This window comes from Xiphophorus maculatus, chromosome 10 (assembly GCF_002775205.1).
Source record: "Xiphophorus maculatus strain JP 163 A chromosome 10, X_maculatus-5.0-male, whole genome shotgun sequence".
Taxonomy (NCBI): domain Eukaryota; kingdom Metazoa; phylum Chordata; class Actinopteri; order Cyprinodontiformes; family Poeciliidae; genus Xiphophorus; species Xiphophorus maculatus.
This window is the reverse complement of record NC_036452.1, coordinates 886,205-910,831: the sequence shown is the minus strand read 5'-3', so window position 1 is coordinate 910,831 and position 24,627 is coordinate 886,205. Positions and strand designations below refer to the sequence as shown.

Here is a 24,627-nt window from a genome sequence, read left to right as displayed (position 1 = left end):
GGCATGCAGCAGCTCCGTCCTGCTCCACTGATATTGCGATGTGCAGGCGGCATGCAGGGATCGATGCTCGTCCGTTTAGTTTATAGCTGGTCGCTGGTCGGCAGCATGTTGCTTTGATTTAACGCTGAGGTCAAGCAGGGGTCACCGGCGTCTATCTGTAAAATTTTATTTTCACCTGATAAACGATCAATCTGATCGCTGGACACGGACTTCAATCTTTTTAAGATTATAGTGTCAGACTGGAGCTTCTGTCACGTTCATATTTTTTGTTTATAGTTTTCAATATAAGGTTTAAATTAATTTCAGAATAAATAAAATCAAGATAATATAGAACTGAATAGTTTTCATGAGACTAAAACTTTGTAGCTGACAGCCATCTTGATAGGTATATGGATACTTTCACTCTGGGATCCATGTTACTTCCACAAACACTGAGCATGCTCACTATGTGTGACGTCACGGCGGCGCTCTCTACTGCTCATGCTGAACTCTTTTAGGTCATTTGTGAACGACCACACACAAAAATCCAATTTCACAAAAAATTGGACTTGAGCATTAAGGCCTGCAGCGTGGTTCTAGTCTGTCAGTTGCTATGACAACAATAAACAAGCCACAAGTTTAGAACTAGCTCTCGCCTCGTTCCTAATTGACTTATAAATAATATATGTATATTACAACTATTAATTAATTGCAGTTTTTCAGTACTCTGTCCGCCTGTGTAATACTCAGATAAACATCAGTGATATTTACTGTAGTACTTACTGCTGAACTAGCAGCGTTAGCTTAGCTGATGTAGCTTTTATCTGCTAGCTAACAGGACATGTAGCCTTGTGTTTGTTACTACATGTACTCACTCTGCCAGTCAGCAGAACCTCGTTTTTGACACCAAGAGTTGGTACGTCGTCTAGAAATCCGTTTAAATTTGACTGGATGGATTTCAGGCTGTGAAGCTCCTCCATGCTGGATCAACTCTTCCTGTTCACTAAGCAGTGAACTATGTCACAGTAGGAGGTCAGAGACAGCGCCTTCACACCGTCTGACATGTTTCCGTTCTCCCTCTCATACGGGTCGATCCCCACAGCTCACATTTTCTTTAGATATATTTCTCCCATCGTTCTGATGCTTTGCGCTGCGCTGGACCACCAAGATGGCGCCGGTCACTTCCTGTTCAGAGTTGTGGAAAATATTATCTGAAAAAAAATCAAAAGAGGGAATAAATTAGTCTCCACTATAAATATCATAAGTGCATCATAACACAAATCCACTTTCCAGATGAATTTGTGAGAAAGGCATGAATCATTCCAGATGTTTTATTGTTGATCTGTCACCAAATGTCCTCTATTCATTTTCAAATGACCAAATCTTTTTTTTCTGTTCTATAAAATGAAACACCATCCATGAAGAGCATGTTTCTGTTTTCAGTAATAACCCAGCAGCAGAGCCGCTCTGAGCGCGCTCAGTCCGCCCCCTCTGGGCCCACTTCGCTCCTGAAGGGACTCCAGCAACTGGTCCCAGTTCTGATCCAGTCCACAGAACCCTCTGTGGGCTTCCACCCGGCTCTGGGGTTACAGTTCAAAGTGCATTCATTTCCAGGGGTCACTTCTGGTCATCTGACCCCCTCCGCTTCCCAGAATCCTCTGCTCCAATACAGTGATTATGATAGTATCCTGAAGAAGAGTCGTGACTGAACAACTGCTGTCCTCTGGTTCTCCTGGTGGTCACTGGATAGAGTGGTCATCTGTTGACCCTTGACCTGAAGGTCTGAAGGAGTGGGGAAGTGGAGGAGTCAGACAAACTGAATGTGACACCTTCACTTGATCGCTCAGCCTGAAGTTTCTGTCAACATGTTTCTGTCTAATGAACCCAAACGGCATAAAGCTGGTTTACTTCAGGGTCTGTAGGAAATCTGGACGCTTTTTAAATGAGCCGTTTCTGAACGTGAGACAGAAGTGACCCAGTTTTTCCAGAGGAAGGCGAGCCGCTAGCTCGCTAACAAGAACAGAGTGATCTTAAATGGGAATCAGGCCTTAAAATATTAAAAGTAATTCCTTCAGATGTCTCATTCCTCTCTGTAACGTCCCAGCTGCTTGTGCTGACGCCAGACCAACATCCTCATCTGCAGCCAGACTTCAGAGCTCCTGGCAGCAAATCAGAACGGATTTGCACCTACATTTCCTCTCTAATTAGCAGATCAAGGCTGCAGCGAGGACAATGTGCCAAACCTGATTACTAATTCCCAGGATGAATATCAGGGATCTCGCATTTCACAATAATTCATCTGCATGCCCTGGTGATGACAGTTTAATAAATATAACCGAGGATCCATTCAAACATATGTTCTCCAGATCCAGCTGGGTGAAGTTTCTGCTCTGCTTTCGATCCAAGAATCTTTCCATTTTTGCTGTGAAGAAATTATTCAGGAAAGAAAAAAAATCCTTGGAAAACAGATTTGAAATATCAGAATTTAATTCAGTGTATTATTACTGATAAGGGTTAGGGTTTCCGTTGTGTTGTGTTTCCGTTAATGTTGTGCTTTGCGCCTCAGGGCCACCATAGAGGGGATCATTTACAGTTAATCAGGGTGACCCTAAATTAGGCATCTGCAGATGACCTTTGACCCTTAAAGTGGACATTAAGTTTGTGAAATGAGTAATTAATGCTTCAGTTATTCAGGAACCGCACAGTTCTGATAATAAAGACAAGAAGTCCAGATTACAAAATCTGACCCAGAAACATCAAAGGTTCAGGTTTTTGCCTCATTACAAGACAAACTGACAGTTTCCACATTTTGGGCTCATCAGTTGTTTTGTTGGCCAAATTTGTACCATTCTTGACTTAAGATTAGGAGCCGAATTAAATTGTTTCTAGGGACACAAACGGCCCCAGAACCACAGTTTGGACACCGTTGGTGTAAACCCAGATTACCTGGTTCTGGAGGCTGAAGCTAACAGCTGGTCCGGTGGGGGAAAGAACGGTGAACTCTGGTACCGTTCAGTTTGAGTCACATTAAGGTTCACGTAAAATATGATTTTAACGATTTTAGAAAAACGATTCGATGTGTTTTTATTTGGTGAATATTTTCACAGGAAACAGGAAGCAGTGGATCCACCATGGAAACCAAACGGAAATATTTCAAGCAAGTGAATTAGCATTTTATCTAAATATTTGGTTTGAAACTGTGACATTTATAAACGAATAACTTGATGAACAACTCAGATTTGTGCTGTGAAACTATGTGACCTTCCAAAAGGCTCCCATCAGGCCTCATTCCTCTTTGCTCTAAAATCTAAACCGGGCTCCGTCCCACGCAGCAGAGGCCTGGACTCAGAGTCTCTCTGGGCTCCTGGGTCACCGGGCTTTTCTCACAGCCACAGAGGAGCTGGGGAACGTCTGCAGGGAACCCATCGCCTTTCAGGGACGGCCTCCACGGACAGCTCCACTTCCTCTATATTCATCTGTTTAAGGATTTACATAATAACTAGGATCAGAAACTCAATCAATAATCAGTTCTTTATGAGGAATGATTTGTTTAGACCTTCGGGAAGAAAGAAATGACATGACATTACCTGGTTGGTTTTTGTAGAGCAGAAATTTCTGCAGAAGTCGTGAGGATGGAGTCAGTAGACAGTTTATTGAAGATGTTCTGCAGGGAAACGCATGGCCTGTCGCGGGAGCGCGCATCGCTCCAAACTCACATATTGATGAGAAAACAGACTCTGGGCTCAGGATATAAGTTTCATATCAACAGGACAATAGACAGAGGATGCAGATATTAGCAGGCTCTGAAATTAAAATGCATCCCCCCTACATTAATAGACTGGACAGTATTATTATGATATTATTATGTATTAAATGTTCTACATAATGTTTTCTCATGTTTGAAGCTATTATGGTGTTAAAAGAAAAAGCGGTGAATTACAAAACGTGAGCAGAGAACATGTTCATCAGACAGTGACTGTAAAACTTTGGACTCGTGTGTCTCATTAAAGGAGTCAAAACCGTATTTATTTCAATTCATCTGCAACATAAAACCCACCGGTTCAGGGCTCACATGGTTAGGAAACATGATAATGTTACAAATATCTTTTTTCAAAGTTTTCTCTTTGGTCATATTTCAGTCCGTTTTCTCATCAATATGAGTTTCGAGCGATGTGTGCTCCGGCGACGGGCCGCGTTTCTCTGCATAGCACCTGTTCCCTGAGAGCCGGACTTCGCTTAATTCCTGCTTTAGAAGCAGAGAGGAGAACAAAATCAGATTTGCCTGCAGGGCCTGAGAGTCTCTTCGTGTAATAACCCAGCGCTTTCCTCAGAGGTCAAAGGTTAATGGTGAATAAGAAGCAAGTCGCACTCAGGAGGAAACGGAGCTGCTTCAGCCGCGGATGTTCAGGCATTAGATTCTGCAGAGACGCAGAAACACAAAAAACCCTGAAGAGACAAAAAGACGAAGGGAGACGAGACAGCAAAAATAAAACATATTCAGCACATTTTTCATCTTTCTTTGCTTTTCATAAATGCTGCTTCACACCGAGTTCAGTTAGTTAGTTAGTTAGTTAGTTGGTTAGCTGGTTGTTTTTCTGTCAGTGAGCGTCCTGCAGAGCGGCTCAGGCTCCAGAACGTGTCCGTCTGAGACGGAGCCACTTGCCGTTGCCAGAGATCGATGGGCGCTGTGCTCCTCCACCCTTCAGCTCAGCTGTGATGCATCGTCAGTCCCAACACTTGGAACAGCTAATAGAGCGCATTGAATGCAGCGCATGAACAGCCGCAGCCGTCAGGATCAATAGGCAGCGAAAGGAGCAGGTAATATGATATCGATGGAGCTGCAATTACTGCGATGTTTAGCAGATGTGTTTGATTTTGTGTCAGGATGTGTGTGTGTGTGGAGAGCGGCCATGTATGCAGACATAACCCTGAGTTAATTGATCTTTTCATAACATAAATGTATATTTTTCCAGCTTACATCCTCTGGGTTTGCAGCAGTGAGTGTCAGGCCTGCAGGAAATCAATGACAGACTCAGCAGGATCTTAATATTATGACTGAGGTTCAGCTATGAATGGACTCAGATATCAATATGATTTACAAACAAGCAACAATCCTCCTTACACACCAGAACCTGCAGTTATTCTTAGGTTTATTTAAAACGTCATGCTGTTGACCAGACGGGTTGCTGAATTCATCCGGACTGAATAACTCATTCATTCACTGTCGATTACCCAGGTCCAAACTGACATAAATCGTGTTTCCATCAATGTTTTTTCTGTGTATTTTGAAGTGTCGCATTAAAAAAATCAAAATAACTTTTAATAATAATAATTTTACAAAGAAAGTTTTTCGTTTGATTTGGTTTTTGGCTTTTCAGAAAAAGAATCAATAAAACATGGAAACAAGTTAGCTAACTGTTAGCTGAATAGATTCTGATGTAGTGAACCCTCCCGTCCACTAGTGGCGCTGTGCTTTACCAGAGGAACCAAAACCTGAAAAATGTCCATTTTCAAACCTAGAGGAGAAAAAGAACTGTCTCTGGTCCATGCTAGCTTCATGTTCTACTTCCTGTTCATCACAGCAGGGAGAAAATCACATCACACCGCGTCTCGGTCCAATTCACAGAACCATGTAATGTCTAAATCAGATCAAAATAAAACATAAAAACGTTTCTGGACAGACTGATCTGCAAAAAGATTTAATTCTAAGAAGGAATCATCGACTGCAGACAGTTTGTTTCTGATTTTATCAACACCTTCTGACATTCAGGATCCAGAGGTGGCCTAGTCAAAGTGCAGATCTAAATCCAGCTGGGAGTCTGAGACTAGACTTGAAAACTGATGTTCTCCATCTAATCTCATGCCAGGTCAGAACCGGGTCAGAACTGAGTCAGAACCAGGTCAGAACCGGGTCAGAACCGGGTCAGAACCAATCTGCCCACCCAGGAAGGAAAAACTTACTGATTCCATTTTGCCTTCATTTGCTCTGAATGTTTTTTTTATTACTGAAGAATAAAAACATATTTAATGTGTTAAATATGAATTTATTAATAATGAATCAGACCAGCTGAACTGCAGTAAAACAACATAAATCCCTAAAATTACTGCTGGAATTATCAGACTGAAAACTCACATCAAGTTTGTTTAGGCTGGGTTAAAATATTTTATTTTCATTAAATCATAGATTTATAAAACTTCGGACTTTACCAACAGGGGATGTTTCTAGTGGTCATGCATTTTTGTTCTTATGGTCATAAATGAAACGGTAAGCCTGGCTGAGCGAGGCTGAAGCAGACACTGAGTTGGTTTATTGATTTAATAAAAAGCACATCCAGGAGATTTGTGAGCGCTTCTCCTGATTTTTAATCAAAAACAGATTTTTTAAAGGAAGTTTGCAGCTAATTTCCTTGGGAAATTCATACAGTTTCAAAATAAAACTTTATGGTTCATGTAAGTTAGAGATACATGAAGCAATCCCTCCAGAGATCTGTTGTGGAGCCACTTTAGAAATATTTGGGAGGAATTTTGTGATACTTTCCAAAATTAAACCTCTTATAAAATCTACAATAGAAGAAAAAAAGATGAGAAAAAACAGGCAGACAGATTGGACACGCAAACATTATAATAACTGAAAGAACTTAAACTCTATTTTTATGTTTCTGTAACGCAGACGATAACGTGATGTCAGGTAAGACCGAGGGAGAAGAGTTAGCATCAGTTTTCAGTTTGTTTGTTTGTTTTTTACATTTTTTGGAGAAAATTTGCAATAAACTAAGAATTATGAATTAGAATGAAAAAATGAAGGGATCTGATGGTTTTGACCTTGGAATCGCAAAAAACTGGACAACAGATTAAAGGTGATTTCCTCCTGATGGTCCAGTCAACCCGGTTCTACTGGAACCAGAACTCCATCATCTGCTCCACCTCCACCTGCTGTGGTTCTGACCCAAACCAACCTGTTCCCCTCCTGGCCTGTGGGGGCGCTGCACCAAGAACCACTGAAGGAAACGACACAAAAACCTCTGAAGACGCTGAGAGCAACTTCCTTCTTCACCAGATGGAAACAAGATGGAGGATTTTAGTGTTGGAGGATTTCTCTTTAGTCTTTGGCTGAAGACCAGGAGCCATTTCTGCTGCTGGCGCTAGGCTAACATGTTAGCTTTGGTTGTATTTACCCAGAATGCCCTGCACTGTAGTCCAGTTTTTGGAGCGGTCTCCAGTCCGCTTGGCGTTCACATTCAAACTGAACCAGAGTTCAGTTCAACCAAACCCAGACTGAGGTTTGGAGGACCAGAGGTCAGAGGTCAGAGGTCGATTAGCATTTACACCTCACCAACGGACCGGATTTTATAGACAAGTGGACTGAAGTCGGATTAAAGCGGACAGGAGTCGGGTTAAAGCGGACAGGAGTCGGGTTAAAGTGGACTGAACAGAACTGAAGAACGATGCAGAGTTGGATCTGAGGACCAGAACTGATCTGGTCTCTAATCGTCTCTGCAGGTTCAGGATCTCTGTCTCCGTTTCGACTCGTCAGTATGTTGATTTCTCTTTACCACTTTTCAGTCTCAGTTTAACCCCTGCCAGACTGCTGTTACCGTCCCGTCACTACGCATCAGACGCAGCCGGGTCTGGCGGGTCTGGCTTCCCACAGGCTCCGGATCTCTCTGTGTGTTCCTCTGCAGAACCGCAGCTCTGAACCCAGTTCCCCTCCCTGTCTGTGCTGGTCTGGGCTGGCGGCTGAGGCCAAGCTAATGCGCTGCAGTACATGATGGCCCTGACTAGGATGGGGCCATAATTCGTTCCATTCCTTTTTATTAAACTCATAGCCACACTGTTATTAGAAGCTGCTCTGTAACAGCATGATGTCTTCCATATGTGATGTTACTAGCATCCCAAGGCCCAGCACTACATCTCAATGCTAAAAGAGACAGATGAAGCAAAATCTTTTCCCTCTAATTGTAGAGTTTGGCTTGAGCAGAACCTAAATGACATCCAACTGGATTTGGGATCAGAGCAGCATGGTTTGCCTTCACACGCGTCTAATGCATGGCAGCCCGGCCGTCCATGTGACGCTCTGAAAAACATCCAATCTGAAGAACAATTTGCACATCGAATCATGTTTATCTGAGAAAAACTACAAAACTGCAGGATTCTCTAGAAGTGAATGAAACCAAGGCTAGTAAGCTAGCTAACACAACTAATATTAGTTCAAAACTGTTTCCCCAGCATAAAAAGTTTAGCCTTTTTTAAACCTTGGTAAGTCCTATATAGATATGATCATAAAAAGATGCTCCTGGTGAAGCAGAATCACTTCTTCTCTAGTATATACCTTTACACAGATTAGCTCCAGTTGGAATGATGTAAAGGTTCCATTAGCTTAGCTAGCTTAAGGTAACCTAGCTAGCATTTCATAACTCTGAAATGTGTCTGGTATTTAGCTGCTGAATATTCATTAATCAGATTTGATGGCTAGTATTATCTAAGTAGCTTAACTGTTGACCTGTGACCTCTGTCAGTAGCACCGGTTCTGGTATGCTAGTTTAGCAAATGAGCCTAGTTATCATATCAATATTTGCTTAAAATTTGAAGAAAAGAAAAAGAACACTGATACATTTTTCAAAGAGTAAAAATTTGAGGAATATGTTATTTAATTTCATTTGTGTTAAAAAAAAGAGAGAAGTTTGATGCATCCTCAGCTAGCTTAGCCATAATTTACTCTAGCTAACATCTGGATATTTGATGCAAAAGACATGAACTGTGAAAGTGCTTTTGTATTAAATTGCTTTAGCTCTACCATATAGATGCATTTAAGTACTTTTACAAAGATTACGCCCAATCAGCCAAAGTTACAGGTTTTGCTTTTAATAGATGAAGTAGCTAGCTAAGGTAGCGCTCAAAATCTGTTGAAGTAATAAACATCCCAGGATGGATTATTCCAAAATAATGTTGATAGTCTGGGTAAAGTTGTTTAACGCAGATGAAACAAGACATTGTGCCTCTACACGTGAAGATAAAATAATGGTGCTGATCTTTCCTTTACAAAGCAAATAAATCAATAAATTATCATGATCTTGTCTCTATGCTGTAACTGCGAAATAATTTCCCTGCTGGGATGAATAAAGTAATTCTATTCTATTCTATTCTATTCTATTCTATTCTATTCTATGATGTTCCAATAAAGGTGAAAGACTTGTGTTGCTGGTTGGACTCTTAAAGTCAATATGGAAATTATCAGAAATACTGCAACCAATCTTCTTTATATTACAGTGTGTATGGAGGTGAGTTTCACGCCCCTCCATTGGTGTTTCACGTACCTCTGAAAGGCCCTCGCCCCACTTTTTGGAACCACTGAATTAAAGAACAAAATAAACTGAAATAATTTACATTTTTGTGTCAAAGTCTTTCATGTTTGGATCAGAAAAGCGTTTAACTTTAACAGATGTTAGAAGTGTGTGGTGAAGCTCAGATATTCTGGATTATCAAATAGTTTTTCTGCATCCAGTTGTTGCGTCGCTGCTGACGGTGTTTTCTGCAGATCATCAGTTCCAGATGCTGTAAAATCAGCAGCGCTGCCGTCCCCCACATGGCCGCCCACAAATCTCCTTTATATGTACGGCTTTACGGCGACGCTCAGAGAAAAAGAACGATTTCATTGTTCAGAGGAACAAGTGTGACAAAAATATGAACGCTCCTGTTTTATGTTTCATTCAGCAATAACTGAAGAAACGTGTTTCTGATCTGATGTTGAAATGTTGAACAGCCTGTTTTTAAATGATGAGAGCTTCCTGAGGTCAAAGGTGAAGGAGCTGAACCTGTCAGAGGAACCAGCAGAGTTTATGAGACAAAATATTTAGGTATAAACTTAGTTACAAGCCTCATATTATATGTATTAGAATTAAAATGGCAGAAACTATTGGAATAATATTTAAAATAAAAGATTTAATAAATGCAGAAGGTTTGCATATTATATACTCCTCTCTGGTTTTCACTATTCGTCATATTCCTCACAAATCTGGAGCAATGCAAATAAAACAACTGATATAATACTTTTAATTTAAAGTAATACTTTAACATTACTTTAATGTTATACTAGAAATAATGTATAAAACACTGAACAAAAGTTTTCTTCTGGAATTCAGAAATTATTACAGTTAAAAAAGAGTAAACATAATTCACAAAGTTTGTTAATATCTGAACATTTGAAGAGGAAAGTTATGGTGGCCGACAGGTGCAAATGCGCAGCAAAAGAGAAAACATGCAAACAAAAAAGAAGACACCCCCATAGAAATGAATACTATTTTCTTTGACTCCCCCTAGTGGTCTGGAGCACTTCCGTTTTCAACACTTTTTATTTGCTGCATTTCATTCGGGGGTGTTTGCGTCTCTCTTTTTGTTTGCTGCATTTCATTCGGGGGTGTTTGCGTCTCTCTTTTTGTTTGCTGCATTTCATTCGGGGGTGTTTGCGTCTCTCTTTTTATTTGCTGCATTTCATTCGGGGGTGTTTGCGTCTCTCTTTTTGTTTGCTGCATTTCATTCGGGGGTGTCTTCTTTTTTGTTTGCATGTTTTCTCTTTTGCTGCGCATTTGCACCTGTCGGCCACCGTAGAAAGTAAAGTAAAATCCAGTTGTGTTTCAGTTATCAGTGTGAAACTGGAAAAAATTAAATGATCTCAAATTATGATCTTTGAAAGAAATTATTTAAACTTATACTGGAAGGTAGATGTATGTATGTGAGTTTACATATGCATATGCAAATGTAAATGTATGTGTACTTATGTCTGTATGGTCAGTAGATGTCTAATTGGCTTCAACATGTTTATTTTTTGGTAAGTTATTGGTTTGTTAAATAGTATTTAATTTGACTTCTTTTTTTGTAACTTTTACTAAAATCAAGTTAATCTGAAAATCTGAACTGATTCAACTCTGGATCCTGCTCAGCTAAAAATATAAAACTATTCATCTGCGGCTCTTTCCCAGTAAAAATGACGAATGGCCAGAAAGTGTGTGTGAACAGCATGAAGCCGACAGCAGCAGTAGATCAGCAGCAATTTTATCCTGAGCTGCTGAACCTGTTTGACTGCAGCACAAATCAGACACACACGCAGCAAAACGCAGAGGAACAGACACAACCTGAGCCGTACTTTCATTTTTACATTTGAGATCAGCAAGTAAAGATTTACAAGATTTAAAGATTTACAGAGCACGTTTCACATGTGGAAGAAGTTTCCAGCTAAAGGCAGGCTCTGGTTCTGGCCTGCCGACCCGTTTACGAACGGTTAGCGAAACGCAGCGTTAGCCGTCCAATAATAATCAGATTAGAAAACATGAAAACTTCACTGGTCACAGATTCATTATTAAAACTGTTTATAGAAACAGAATAAAGAGCCAGGAAATGACAGGAAGAGCAAAACAAACTGAGAAAGAAGGCTGGTTCTGGTTCTGGTTCTGGTTCTGGTTCCTGATAAAAGTTGTCATCCTCTACACCAGGTGTTTACACAGCAAAGTGTCTTCAGTCAGAGGCTTCTTCAGATTAGTTGGAACACTGACTGCTACTTACTGCCCACAGCTACGGCAAGTCGTTTAACATAAAATCGGTTTTGTCTGACTATCTGTTTACATTTCAGGACTTTGACTAGACACAGATACATTTTGATTTTCGTGGATATTAAATTTCTGCAGTTTGTTTGTTTGGTGCTGAAGAGCAGAACTTGCTGCCATCGACCCAGTAGCAAAATGAAAATGGAACATGTTTCATTTTTTCATTGAAATTTCTAAATGCTAATTAAATCTGGGACATTTTGGCTAGATAGAATAATTACTCCACATATTAGTGATGTCAATCTAACTATTATTAACTCAATATATCCGAAATAGAAAAGTTGTCTGGATTAAAATGTTCAAATATCTCTAATCTGGAATCTAGAGATCACGAGGGGAACGTGAAGAGAGCGCTCACCTTGATAAGATGACTGATGACACCAATGTTGGCACTGGAACTGAAGACCTTGTTGAAGCCTGTCTCTCTGTTCACCATCATCCTGTAACTGTCCTGATTAGGATTAGGAGGCAGTCTCTGTTTTGCATTGAACAATAAAGAGTAAATGTCGGCATAAACACTGGAAAATGTCAGAATATTTCCTCTTTATGTCCTAAAATGTCATGTTTCTTGCCTGCCAAGATGCCACAGAGCTGAAGTCACCAAACAAGGCGGTTAAATCATCCAACAGCAGATCAGAAACCGGGCCACAGCGAGAACAGGACGGCCGTCTTCCAGGACGGGAACTGACGTCATGCCGCCCTGGGACAAGGCCTCCATGCTGGACGCAGGCTGCAGCTGCAGGCAGGCAAGCAGGCAGGCAGGCAAGCAGGCAGGCAGGCAAGCAGGCAGGCACACAGGTGGCAGGGAAATTACAGCAGACTCCAGGTTGGACTTCTTCCAGGTCAGAGAAGCCAATAAAGCGGCAGGCTCTCCTGCCAGCAACTGCTAAAGCTATATGGCTGTGGAGGCACGCCATGCCAGGATATTGCTCACTGTGCACGGGACAGTACGTTTTATTAGCGGGATTATATAAAATAATGCAGATTGGATTCATTAGGCCATTAAAGAACTGAAATCTGTCGGGTTTTGAACAAAAGCTCCGTTGTTTTTAATGCGTGAGAACAGAAAGTGAAACAGAACAGAGGGAACATCCTTCATCAGCTCTGCTCCCTCATCACATGAGATTTACCGGCAGATCCAGACCCAAACGTCCCAGTTCACCTTTCATACGACCTGAGCTCAAAGCTGGTTTGACTTTTTATGTTTTTAATGTTTCTATGAGTTCACATCTGCTCCCAGATTTCACACAGGATGTTCTGTTAACCAAGAAAAGTCTGGGAATGAAAATCTGCATCACCGTTTATGATCATTTATTATTAATCACATGAATAAAGTTTCTTTGGTTGAATCTGGGCACCAGCATCTCTGCAATCAGAAGTCAAACTGATCAGGAATTAATTGTAAATTGAGCTATTGATCAATGTCTGTGGCGGTGATCATTGCTGGTGGAGACTTTCTTCTGCTTCTCTAATTTATTAACACTGAAATAAACCAGTTTTATGTTTTTATTTTAAGATTTATGACAGAAAAACAGCTGCATAATAACTTTAAAATCTTTTTTGTATCCATCTGTATTTACACAAGTTTAGGTTTTGACCCATGAAATACCAGAGGTGTGACCCTTTAGCAAACTGAAGAACACACACATCAGTGATTAGTGGTGATAAGAAGTCAAACATCAGCAACTGTTTCACTATTTAACTATTCATCCATCGCATAATAGTTTTTGGAGTGTGGAAGTAAAAAAAACTCTCCCCATTTAGAACAAACAACAATGATACTCTTGTTTCCGACAACATTGAAGGCAGCATCTGTGTTCAGTCGCGTGCGCCAATGTTGCAGCGGCGCGAAAAGTAAAACAAGCCAGCGGCGGTTTCCTGATAAAAACGACGTTGGCAGGTGAAAGACAGCGACTTATAATACACAGATGAATGTTAAACAACATTGTTTAATATTAATAGGAGTCTTTGATTAAAGTTAGCTGAAAATAATTTATGAATGTTTTTGTTTAGGCAGTGTTAGACTAGCTTTAGCTATGGTAAACGTTTCTTTTAGCTAAAGCTAACGCGTTAGAGTCAGTTTTATTTTCAAATCTTTTACAAAAATAAATGCGTAAAATACTTATTTTTATTTAGTGTTCTTTATCCTATTCGTGACTGTATTATCGTGTTTTTCCATAAAGTGCGCATCAAATGGCTTCCCAGAGCTACATTTCCATCTCCGAGCTTCACCCCAACCTCTCCCATCCTGTGAGTTCACAGCTTATATTATTTCTGCGGATTTCCCAGAATAAACTTACGTGGTTATTTGGCTGGGACGTTATCTTATGTTTTTGAACGCTGTGTACTTTCAGACATGTACTTATTGAGTAATTTGGGCTGAATTATTTAAATTCCCACAGATTTTGTCGCTTTCTGTTTCTTTATGCTAATGTTTTCCAGAAAGTCTTTGGGGTCATCATTGGAAAAACGGATGTGAGAAGTTTCCCCGACAGAAAAAGTCAGTACAAGTCTCTTTTTTCACCTCCTAAGACTAACCTGCTTTTAACCTGGCTGTGTTGAACACCAGCGCCCTCTGCTGGTCACCCCTGTATTATTTATAAACCTAATGCACCAATCAAATCTGTTTCTCCTCTGATTACAGATATTGAGATTGAACGATTCACCTTTGGCTTCACCGTAAGAGACTCTGCAGAGTTCTTCATCAATGTGTCGGCCTGGGGCGGCGAGGCGTTCATCAGCGGGCTGGCCGACAGCTTCAGCATGGGAGACTGCGGTGAGGACGACCAGCTGGCTGCTCTGCCAGGATCCTCACTTACATATATGTAACATAGAAACATTAGAAACAAGAAAGAATGGCTCCAAATATTTCCTGTTGAAAGTTTAATGATGGACTGTTTTTATAAACAAGATTTTGTTATATTATTTTTGCAAAATATGGAAAACCTATTCAATTTTATTTTTTATGTCTAAAATTATTATGGTGAAAGAAAAATGTGTGAAAATGTGTGTATATAATGTTTTTATTTCTTTTTTACATTCCATCTTTCTGTTTGTTCTTCCTTTCTTCTATTTTTATACTTTCTTCCATGTTTCCTTCCTTCCTTCCTTGTTTCCTTCCTTCCTTCCTTGTTTCCTTCCTTCCTGCAATTTTGGTTGTTTGTAAACATTTAAACTTTAAACTGATGACTGTCTTTGGTGAATTCTTGGTAACCGTTTATATGTTGAATTAAGCAATAAATTAAGAACTTTACAAAGATTTATGTCTGGAAAAGTGTGAAATTTGAACTTAAAATCTGTAGAAACTGATTTAAACCAACACCTAAAAATAAATATTAATACAATAGTAAATTATTTGAAAATCTTTTCTAACAGTTTTGTTATTTGCTTGTTTCTTAGTGATCATTGAAAATCCTTTAGTTTCCACCAAAGACCCAGAGAAAGGAGACAAGTTCTGCCCGGCAACACCCAGGTAAGTGGGTCAAGTTATGGTAAATATGACTTTTATTAAACTCCTGTGATATGTCATAAAGCGTGATGTAAGCAGTGTTTGTGCTGCTGCAGCCACTACAGGTTGCTGCTGACGGAGACCCACTCCCAGGTGAGTGTGTGTGGCGACGGCGCCAGCGTGGAGCGGCTGCTGCCGCTGCTCCACCTGCCAGTGAAGGACAACAGAGACTTTTACTCTCTGGCCGACATAGTGGCCAACGGCCAGCAGCTGGACGGCGCCGTCATCAACGTCCTGGCAGCCGTCAAACTGGTACGGGGCTCCGGCTTCCCGATTCAGCTCCGCTGCTGTACGCCAAACCAGGGTGTCCAAGCTGTGGCTCAGGGGCCGTCTGTGGCCCTCAGCTGCATTTTAGGAGTGATACAAATTTGAGGACAGGTGATGGATGCAGAGGGAAACTTTTTCTCTGTAATCAGGGTAAAATCATCACTGACAACTTACAACGGTAAATGTTAAATACAACACAAAGTATGAATCTTTTTATGAGCTGAAACAATCAGATAAATGAATTATTGAAATAATCCATCCATTGTCTTCCACGCTTTTCCCTGGTGGGTCAGGAGGGGTGCTGGTGCTGCTCTCCAGAGGTCAACCGCCGAGAGGCGGGGTCACCTGGACAGGTCGCCCATCCATCACAGCGCATATCGAAATAATCCCCAACTAATTTAGTAATCGATTAATCATTAACTGGAGTATAGACACTCTAAAAAAGAATAACCTCAGAACTGTAATTTAACCAAAACTGGACAATAAATCTATACATTTTGTGTTTAAGATAATAAAACAACTTATTTGTCTGTAAATCTGTTCTACCAGAACTCTACTTCACCTGATTCACACCCAGTAAAAAATCTACTAAAGACGTTTCCTACCCAGCCATTAATCAGTTTATCAATAATAATCCCCTGATCATCCATGCACAGTATTGATGTTCAGATTTTCTTATGTTGATTTTTAGCTGCAGATGATCAAATTGTTTTTTGTTGTTGTTTTTTTTTGTCTTTTAATGTGTACAAAGATGCAATAAAGTTCATGTTCTGGTTAAACTTAAAAACGCACTCAGACGGGTTGCAGTGTGTTTTTGGTTAATGAAGCTGACAGTGAAACCTGTAAGGGTTGAAGCGGCTGTGATCTGAAGCGTTCCGTTTCCTCTGGTCAGATCGGAGAAACGAAGCAGTTTGTCACCTCAGATGGACGCAGAGGCCAGAGGCTGGAGCTGAAGCTGTTTGATGACTCCGTCTCATCGTTTCCTCTCATCAGGTTTGTTTGGGAGCGCCACGTTTCCTCATGATGCCTCCTGATCAGGGATTTATGATCATTTATCTCCGTTTGTCCCCAGCTGGGACCGGGAGGCCATTCAGCTCCTGCAGAACCTGGTACCCAGAGAAACCGGTAACAGCTGCTTCTTGGCCCAGCTGCTGGGTTCTCTGCCTCTCCATTCGCTGAATTGGTTTTATTTTCTAGTTCTCTTTGTTGCCGATGCAAAGATGAGCTTTGACAGCTTTCGCGGCAGCATGGTGGCAACGGTGACCTCCAAAACCATCATTACTGTCAACCCTGGTGAGAAAACACAGCCACACAGTCTGAGCGATCAGAACCAGACCCAGTAATATCAGGTTGTAAAGTGTGTAAATGTGGTCATTGGTCCTCAGACACAAGAGAAGCCAGCCTGTTGTTCAGCTATGTGAAAGAACTGTCAGAGTCTGGAGCTCTGGACCAAGACGAGGCTCTGGAGGATCCACCTGGTGGGTTTCAGGAGCAATTACACTCCTTATTTAATTTAGATGAATTTATCATCATCTGGAACCTGATGAGTCATCATTTCCTCTGTTTTATTAATTAGAATTGGATCATACAGGTGGAGGGGGTAGCAGTCTGACACTGCTCTTTAACACACTTTATCAGATTTATTTTACATATAAAAGTCCCAAACTGGAACCGTTCTCTTCCCATGTTTCTGGTACACCTGTTAATGTGACACACAAGCTACATCCGCCAACAGCAGCAGCAACAAAGAGTTTTCCCTGGTCCACCCTGCTGTGTTTTGTTGCAGTAACTGCGGCATCTTGTTGCAGTGTCGTCCATCACGGCCGTGTTCACAGTGAAGCAGCTGAAAGAGAAGGCCAGAGAAAACGTCGAGCCGTTCTTCTGCCTCGCCTACGGCTTCGTCTCCAAGCTGGACTTGGACTCATCCGTGTCCAAAGTGGTCAGGACGCGCTGGTACTCCAACTCGCTGCCTCAGACGGCCCCTGAATGCACCACGGTGCTGGCGACTGTGCACTGACCCGCTCTGCCTCCTAGTGCCAGGTGCCGCTTCCTGGTGCAGCAGGAGCTGCAGCGCTGCAGCAACCCGCTGTGTCCGGACGGCGAGCGGCCGCTGGCAGCCTGCACCGCTTTCGACCTGCTGGTGGACGTCACCGACCACACCGGCACCCTGCAGGCCTGCAGCTTGCGCGGCCCTGTGGCAGAGCAGACCCTCGGCTGCACGGTCCGTTCCTCCTCACTGACGCTTCTGAGGTCAAAGTTCACCAGTAGACCAAGCATCCCTTCCTGTGTTGCAGACGGAAGAGTTTGTCGGTTTGACCAACGGTCAGCGGACGGTGCTGAAGTGGAGGTTTCTGCTGGAACGGTGCAAAATATACCTGAAGGTACCGCAGGCATGGATTGGTGTTGCTATGGAGACCAGCCAGGTGTTTAACGCCAGGCGATGTGTTGCAGATCTTCCCCTCTGCCAGGATGAAGAGCGGGATGAGGGGTACGGTCCTGGACTGTTCGCTGGCCGACCCCGGAGAGGTGAAGCAGAGCATGTCTGCCCTGCTGCAGGAGCAGTGATGCAGCCGCAACTAATGACAAAACTCACAGATAATATTTATTTAACTTATTCATCTACATCTATTTATTCTGTTGGCATGGACAGCTTGTTAGATTATTAAATATGTGTTAAATAAATGATTCATTTAAAAACATCCATAGCTATTTTGTGAAATGTTTCAATATTTATTATATTTATTAAGCGGCCAATATTGAACTCAGTATTCGTCTGCAGTTTGAAAAAGTATTTTCATGTCAGAATAAAGATAAATGCAAAAATATGTATGTTTGCAGACCCTCTAAAATTTCATCCATTCATCCTGTATTTAATTAAAATTTTACTTATAAAATATGGAGGTCAAATTCTACCAAAATTGGTAATAAATACTTAAATCATAGGAGTCAAACTCCAGGCCTCCAGTCGCTGTCCTGCAGGTTTTAGATGAGCCTCTGGAACAAAACCCTGGAATGAAACGGCTTCATTTCCTCCTGGTGTAGCTCAGGTCTCAGAGCCTTAATGACCTGATTATTCTGTTCAGCTGCTGCAGCAGAGGCTCATCTAAACGTTTCAGGGCAGCGGGCCCCCAGGACTGGAGTTTGACACCCCTGACTTAAATTAATACATTTCTTGATGGAGTAAGTAATTTGCCAAATATTGTATCAACAAAATGACAACTTTGCTTACTTGTTTAATTATAGTGTGACATAAATGTATATTTTTTATCATCTACAGCAGCAATTTAATAACTATTTATTCCTCTTCAGGAAGTATAATAAACTGATGTAAAATAAAGTGAGTAGATTAAAAAATAATAAATACAGAAATTATATATAGAAAAAATGATTAAATAGAAATGTGACAGTAAATATGAAATGTTAAATTAATACAGAACATAATAAATAATGAAATAAGAAAGGAAACTAATTGAGCAATAAGCATAGAAATAAAATGGAACATTAAATAATATAAAATAAATAAAAGTTCTTATTTTTTAGTTTTTGGATGCAATCAATACTTTAGCAGGTCATTTATTTATTTCTATATTGTAATGTAAAATGTTACATTTGTCAGTTTCCGTCCTCCATAGTAAGTCTTGAAAACGAAGAAAAAAAGTATCATCCATCAGAAAATGGATGTTTAAAGCTGTTTTAAGTCTGTTCAGGGTTAGGGGGTTAGGGGTTGAAATGCTCCAGCAGGTGGCGGTAGTGTCCCATCATTTTATCCAGGCGGAACTCTTTAGGTCCAGTTTCAGGTTTCTGACGGACATTTTACGGAGCCGTGCCAAGCCAGGAGCGAAAACAGAAGGTAATGTAAACAAAATAACCTGTTTATTGTTCAAAAACGGTGTTTTAGTTCTAGCAGAGCTAGATTTATTTATTTTCTAGAAGCTAAGCTGGCTAGGATCAGACGTAGTGACGTCAGAATATGTTTTTCTGACGCTGGTAAAAGGAATATTTCCTGTTTTTAAGCTTTTGCAGAGTTCACCTTCCAGCTGCAGAACCATGAATGTGAACCAAGGGACGGTGGGCAGCGACCCGGTCATCCTGGCTACGGCCGGATACGACCACACGGTCCGGTTCTGGCAGGCCCACAGCGGGATCTGCACCCGGACGGTCCAGCACCAGGACTCCGTATCCTGACCCACAATCAGCCTTTACCGCCCTGTCTGAGGTTAAATCAGAGCAACTTTATAAGACAATATTATGTCTTACATTGTACTTACTTTATTTTATTACAGTTTACTTACAATAGCGCGTCACGTAGCATTGCGCCCACAAAGATTCATTTTCTCTCAAATGTTTTGGATGTTGAACCGCGAAGAGCCGAGGGATTTTAATATTAGAAATGTTAGGAGAATAAACTTATAATAGCAGGGGAATTAAGTCGTAATATTAGGGACTTAAAGTCATAATTTTACGAGAATAGTATTAACTTCACAAGAATAAAGTTTTCAAGTAACAAGAATAAAGTTGTAACTTTATTGTAAAAGTTACTGTAAAAACAGAAGGAACTATGTCTTCTGTGGTTTTATGTTTTATATTATGTAAAGCACTGCGTGGTTCCTGGCCTGCAAAAGGTGCGATGTAAATAAATTTTACTCATAAATAACGTTTACTTATAAATAACGTTTACTCATAAATAACGTTTACTTATAAATAACGTTTACTCATAAATAACGTTTATTACTTATAATTTATTTTCGTTGCCTTTGAGCTGAATGACTTAAGGTTCTGGGTTTCCTTCCAGAAGCTTCTCTCCATAGTTTTCTGTAGTTCTGGTCCATTCCAGACAGAACCAGCAGAATCGGGTCAGGATTGTAGTCTGACTGAATGCGGAGGGACATCTGGGCCCATTTGGACACGTTTGGAGTTTAACTTCCTGGCTGATGTCTATCCATGTTGCATCTTTTTTATGAAGTTCATCAGTTCATACAGTCCCGCAGCATGATGCTGCCATCCCCACAAGGTCTTTGGTTTTTGTTCTGGGGTTTTGGACCAGAACCCGTCCATGACATCATCATCTGGGCTTTCCCCAGTAATCATTCTGTATGTAAGCTACAGCATTAAGAAATGTTAACATTTTCAGCGGTTTAATAATCTGCCCGGTAACAGGTGACTTCCTTAACTCCTCCCTGCAGCAGGTGAATTCTCTGGAGGTCACACCTGACCGCAGCATGATAGCTGCTGCAGGTCCGTTCAACCCTTCATCAACTGTTTTACATGTTCTATGTTATCTGTTTCAATAAAGCAGGTTTATGTGTGGAAGGATAACGATTCGTCAAAATCTTTACGACTAAAAATCTGAAAAGTGTGGTGGGTGTTTTTATGTGTTCATTTGAACCACACTTCGCTGCAGTCTTTACGGTTGTTCCAGCTTTGAGCATCTGCAGACTGGAACTGTTTCTCATTCTTGTTTGCTTCGGCTGCATAAGGAAGCTTTTTATTACGGCTTCTGCTGTTATGTCTGAATCTTCTGAATCTGTGATTTCCAGGCTATCAGCACATCCGCATGTATGACCTGAACTCCAACAATCCGAACCCTGTCATCAACTACGACGGTGTCAGCAAGAACATCACATCTGTGGGTTTCCATGAGGACGGGCGCTGGATGTACACGGGAGGAGAGGACTGCATGGCTCGCATCTGGGACCTCAGGTACCGCCGCCGTTAGCTCGCCGTTAGCTCGCCGTGCAGCAGGCTGAGCCGCTGTCCTTGTTCAGGTCCAGGAACCTGCAGTGCCAGAGGATCTTCCAGGTCAACGCTCCCATTAACTGTGTGTGTCTACATCCCAACCAGGTGAGTCTGCTGGCTCCAGAGAAACTAGTTACATTTACTCATTTTATTATGAAGTATTGCTACTCTTACTTGAGTAAAATTTATGAGCTTATTTTAAATGTCACCAGACCTACAGTTTTTGTCATTTGGAAAAATGTTTTTTTTGCCTGATTTTATTTTGCAGTTGTGGTATTTATATAAATTATTTTCATTTGGAAATATTTTAATTTCCACATAACTTTATATTTTGGTCCATCTGATGATGTAATTTTTGAATATTAAGTGATTGATCATTTTATGAGTTACTCAGTACCTGAGTGGACGTTTTGCCAAATACTTGTTTACTCTTACTTGAGTAATTTTTTGGACGGGTAACCCTAACCCTTTTTACTTTTACTTGAGTAAAAACATGTTGAAGTGGTTCTGCTCTTGCTTGAGTACAGTTTGTGGCCCCTGCCCTCCTCTGCACACCCCAGGTTGGGAAACGGTTTGCCTCCAGATAAGCCGACGCTGCGGTTTGTGTTGGAGTCACGCAGCGTTTGCTTCATGGTCTGTTTTCCAGGCTGAGCTGATAGTGGGAGACCAGAGCGGCGTCATTCACGTCTGGGACCTGAAAACGGATCACAATGAGCAGCTGATTCCAGAACCCGAGGTTTCCGTCAACTCGGTCCACATCGACCCAGACGCCAGCTACATGGCTGCAGTCAACAGCTCGGTCAGTCAGGCTGCACAGAGCGCGAGCCAGCAGGGCTGTCACTGGGTTTTAAGGACGAGGGGGGCTTAGGCCCCAGCAGCAAGCGTAGCGGGCGAGGACAAAATGGCTCAAACTGCAACAAAACAGAAAGATGCTTTCCATTTTTAAAATAGAAAACTCTTCTACTACAAATATGACTGTAAACAGGTAATAAATATAATATAAAATGATTTCCTAGCAAACATTGCTCAGATAATAATAATAATTCTCTGCAGCTAAAATTATTAGGTTCCTTTAGAAAAACTTCAGTGCAAACTGTCATGCCTGTGTCATCTTCTGAGCAGTTAGAGTCAGACTATTGTACTAATAATTAAAGGGGAGCTGACAAATTTAATTTAATTTCAGCTTATTTGATAGGGACAGACACACATTGACAGACAGAACAGCAGTCTCATGTTCACATCATAATGCTTATATGCCTCTGTCTCTTTAAGAACTCCTGCTCTTCCTGAAGCTCCGCCTCCAGGAAGTCTTCCAACATGGCTCCTCTATTAACCCTTTAATGTTTTTACCAGTGCTGCTCTGAGCAGAAGCTCCTGTAATGAGCTCAGCTGGTTGCTAATCGCCGCTGGCTAGTCTGAAGGAGCTGAGTGGGGGAGGAGCTGTGCCTCGGAGGCGGGGCTAGGTCTTCCCAGGCATTTAACAGCTGAATGGTTGCCATGGAGATTAAAGGATTTCTCAAACATTAAAGTATCAAAGCAACACTGCAGGGAAAACATGACAACATGATGAAAGATCAAAAAAAGTTGATTTTAGGTGAGACTGCCCCTTTAAAAATGATACTTTATGTGATTATTTATTTAAACTCATATTATGGCCACAATATATTGAATTTGTTGGCAGTTTTTTGTAACAAGAAACAAACAAAAAACTTGAAAGACTTATTTCAGTGAGGGTTGAGAATATTTCCGGGGGCTGCGGGCCCCCTGAGGCGGCCCTGGAGACGCCCCTGTGGGGCGTTAACCCACGCTGGTTCCTCTGCAGGGAAACTGCTATGTGTGGAACCTGGCTGGAGGAATGGGAGACGAAGTCACCCAGCTGATTCCCAAGACCAAGATCCCGGCACACAAACGCTACTCCCTGCGCTGCAAGTTCAGCCCAGACTCCACGTGAGCGACCTTTGACCTGCATGCTCTCCTCCAGATGCAGTTTGTCTGTTTTTCTCTGTAGATAAGTTGTGTTTGTGTTTGTTCCCTCCAGACTGCTGGCCACATGCTCAGCAGACCAGACCTGTAAAATCTGGAGGACGTCGAATTTCTCCCTCATGACGGAGCTGAGCATCAAGAGCAACAACCCTGGAGAGACCTCTAGAGGCTGGATGTGGGACTGCGCTTTCTCTGGGGACTCCCAGTACATCGTAACTGGTCTGTATACGAGCCCTGGAGAACAGGAAGTCTCTGACCTGTTCATGATTCATTTGAACAGTTCTTTTTATCAGAGTGGAACTTCCAGGCTCAGATCTTTACATATACCAGCAATATGTGTGTTTGTCCAGAGTTTGAGTTTAAATCATCTCTGGGTTGTTTTAGACTCAGGTTTGTTTATTATTTCATCTTCTTTAACCTCTGGCAGCTTGACAAACCCGCAGCATAATGCTGCCACTGCAGCACATGGTAGAAGGTGAAAAAGTGATGAAAACATTAGAAGTTAAATAATCTGCCAGTGAACAGGAAACTCCAGTCATTTGGTTGTTCAGTAATTATTAAATACACTTTTTGAAAATAGTATTTTCTGTTGAATATTTATTAATTAATCCATGTAAACATAATCACAATCAGACAAAAAGTCACAACTAAACTGAACTGAACTATTCTAACCCTGGGCAGTGTTCTGGCTTTAAAGGCTCAATATGATGTTGGTTTGTGTATGTAAACTTCTGGCCTCCACTTTAAATAGATTTCTTTAGTCCTTGATGACAGTTTTTCCTTCCACAGCGTCTTCAGACAACCTGGCCCGGCTGTGGTGCGTGGAGACGGGGGAGATCAAGCGGGAATACAGCGGCCACCAGAAGGCCGTCGTCTGCCTGGCCTTCAACGACAGCGTGCTCGGCTGAGGAAGACGAGGAGGACGACGAACACACCAGCAAGCCGGTTCCTCACAGTGGAGGAGAGTTAAAGGTTTCCCTGCAGCATCATGGCCGCCTCAGGCTTTACAGGACAGACTTTATCAGGCAGGAGGAGGAGAAGCAGAAGGTAAACCTCACATTTCAACACGTTTCTGTATTTATTCACCACAACTGGACATTCAGCTGAGCTCCAGAAGGGCTCACATTGTGTCACGTTGCAGCAAACCTCAGAGCTCCTTATTGGGACTTTAGATGAAAAAACGCAGAATTATTGTGAAGAGGACAGAGAAAAATACAAAATAAATCGCTTTCATATTCAGCCCAAAATAAACAGAGGTTTGTAGAATTACCCAGGTTTTTTCTGTATGTCTCATTTAAAGAATTAAAGTTTTACATCTGCTATAATCTGATACCAGGAGTGTCAGTATTAAGAGGCTGAACACAAATGCACACCACACTTTTCAGATTTTTGTTTCACTTCAAAGTGGTGCTTTAATTTGTCGCATAAAATCCCAGTAAAGTTTCTAAAAGTTTGTGGTTGTGACGCGTCTGTGATGCTCTCTGTTCAGATCTGTTTCTCTGTGAATAAACCATTTCAAATTATTTAAAATCAGTTTTAGTCTCTTTTCTGTGAGAT

The 24,627-nt window shown here is 41.4% G+C and overlaps 2 protein-coding genes and 1 long non-coding RNA gene across 4 annotated transcripts; 2 read left to right on the top strand and 1 right to left on the bottom strand.

Moving 5' to 3' along the window:
• Positions 1–3,132: 3,132 nt before the first annotated feature.
• Positions 3,133–12,049, bottom strand: LOC111609865. The gene is made up of 3 exons (XR_002753378.1): positions 11,935–12,049; positions 3,567–4,425; positions 3,133–3,455 (listed from the first exon to the last, which is right to left on the bottom strand). It is a non-coding gene; the product is annotated as an uncharacterized LOC111609865 (long non-coding RNA).
• A 1,415-nt stretch (positions 12,050–13,464) lies between these two features.
• Positions 13,465–17,932, top strand: meiob (meiosis specific with OB domains). Its single transcript, XM_005813253.2, has 14 exons — positions 13,465–13,476; positions 13,760–13,826; positions 14,019–14,076; positions 14,221–14,352; positions 14,976–15,048; positions 15,141–15,336; positions 16,244–16,344; positions 16,424–16,476; positions 16,549–16,644; positions 16,737–16,829; positions 17,160–17,304; positions 17,386–17,572; positions 17,646–17,732; positions 17,803–17,932. Exons 2-14 carry the CDS (start codon positions 13,770–13,772, stop codon positions 17,914–17,916), a joined length of 1,392 nt encoding a protein of 463 aa, XP_005813310.1. The 5' UTR covers positions 13,465–13,476; positions 13,760–13,769; the 3' UTR covers positions 17,917–17,932.
• Positions 17,933–19,145: 1,213 nt separating this feature from the next.
• On the top strand, positions 19,146–24,600 carry mlst8 (MTOR associated protein, LST8 homolog). Of its 2 annotated transcripts, XM_005813250.3 has the most exons (9): positions 19,146–19,201; positions 19,366–19,527; positions 20,535–20,586; positions 20,889–21,051; positions 21,117–21,192; positions 21,734–21,886; positions 22,910–23,034; positions 23,126–23,289; positions 23,860–24,600. In XM_005813250.3, the coding sequence occupies exons 2-9, from the start codon at positions 19,399–19,401 to the stop codon at positions 23,976–23,978; spliced, it is 981 nt and encodes a 326-aa protein (XP_005813307.1). In that variant the 5' UTR covers positions 19,146–19,201; positions 19,366–19,398; the 3' UTR covers positions 23,979–24,600. The 2 variants fall into 2 exon arrangements, with proteins under 2 accessions (XP_005813307.1, XP_023197158.1); XM_023341390.1 differs by lacking the exons at positions 19,146–19,201; positions 20,535–20,586 and having other exon boundaries at positions 19,484–19,567.
• Positions 24,601–24,627: the final 27 nt, after the last annotated feature.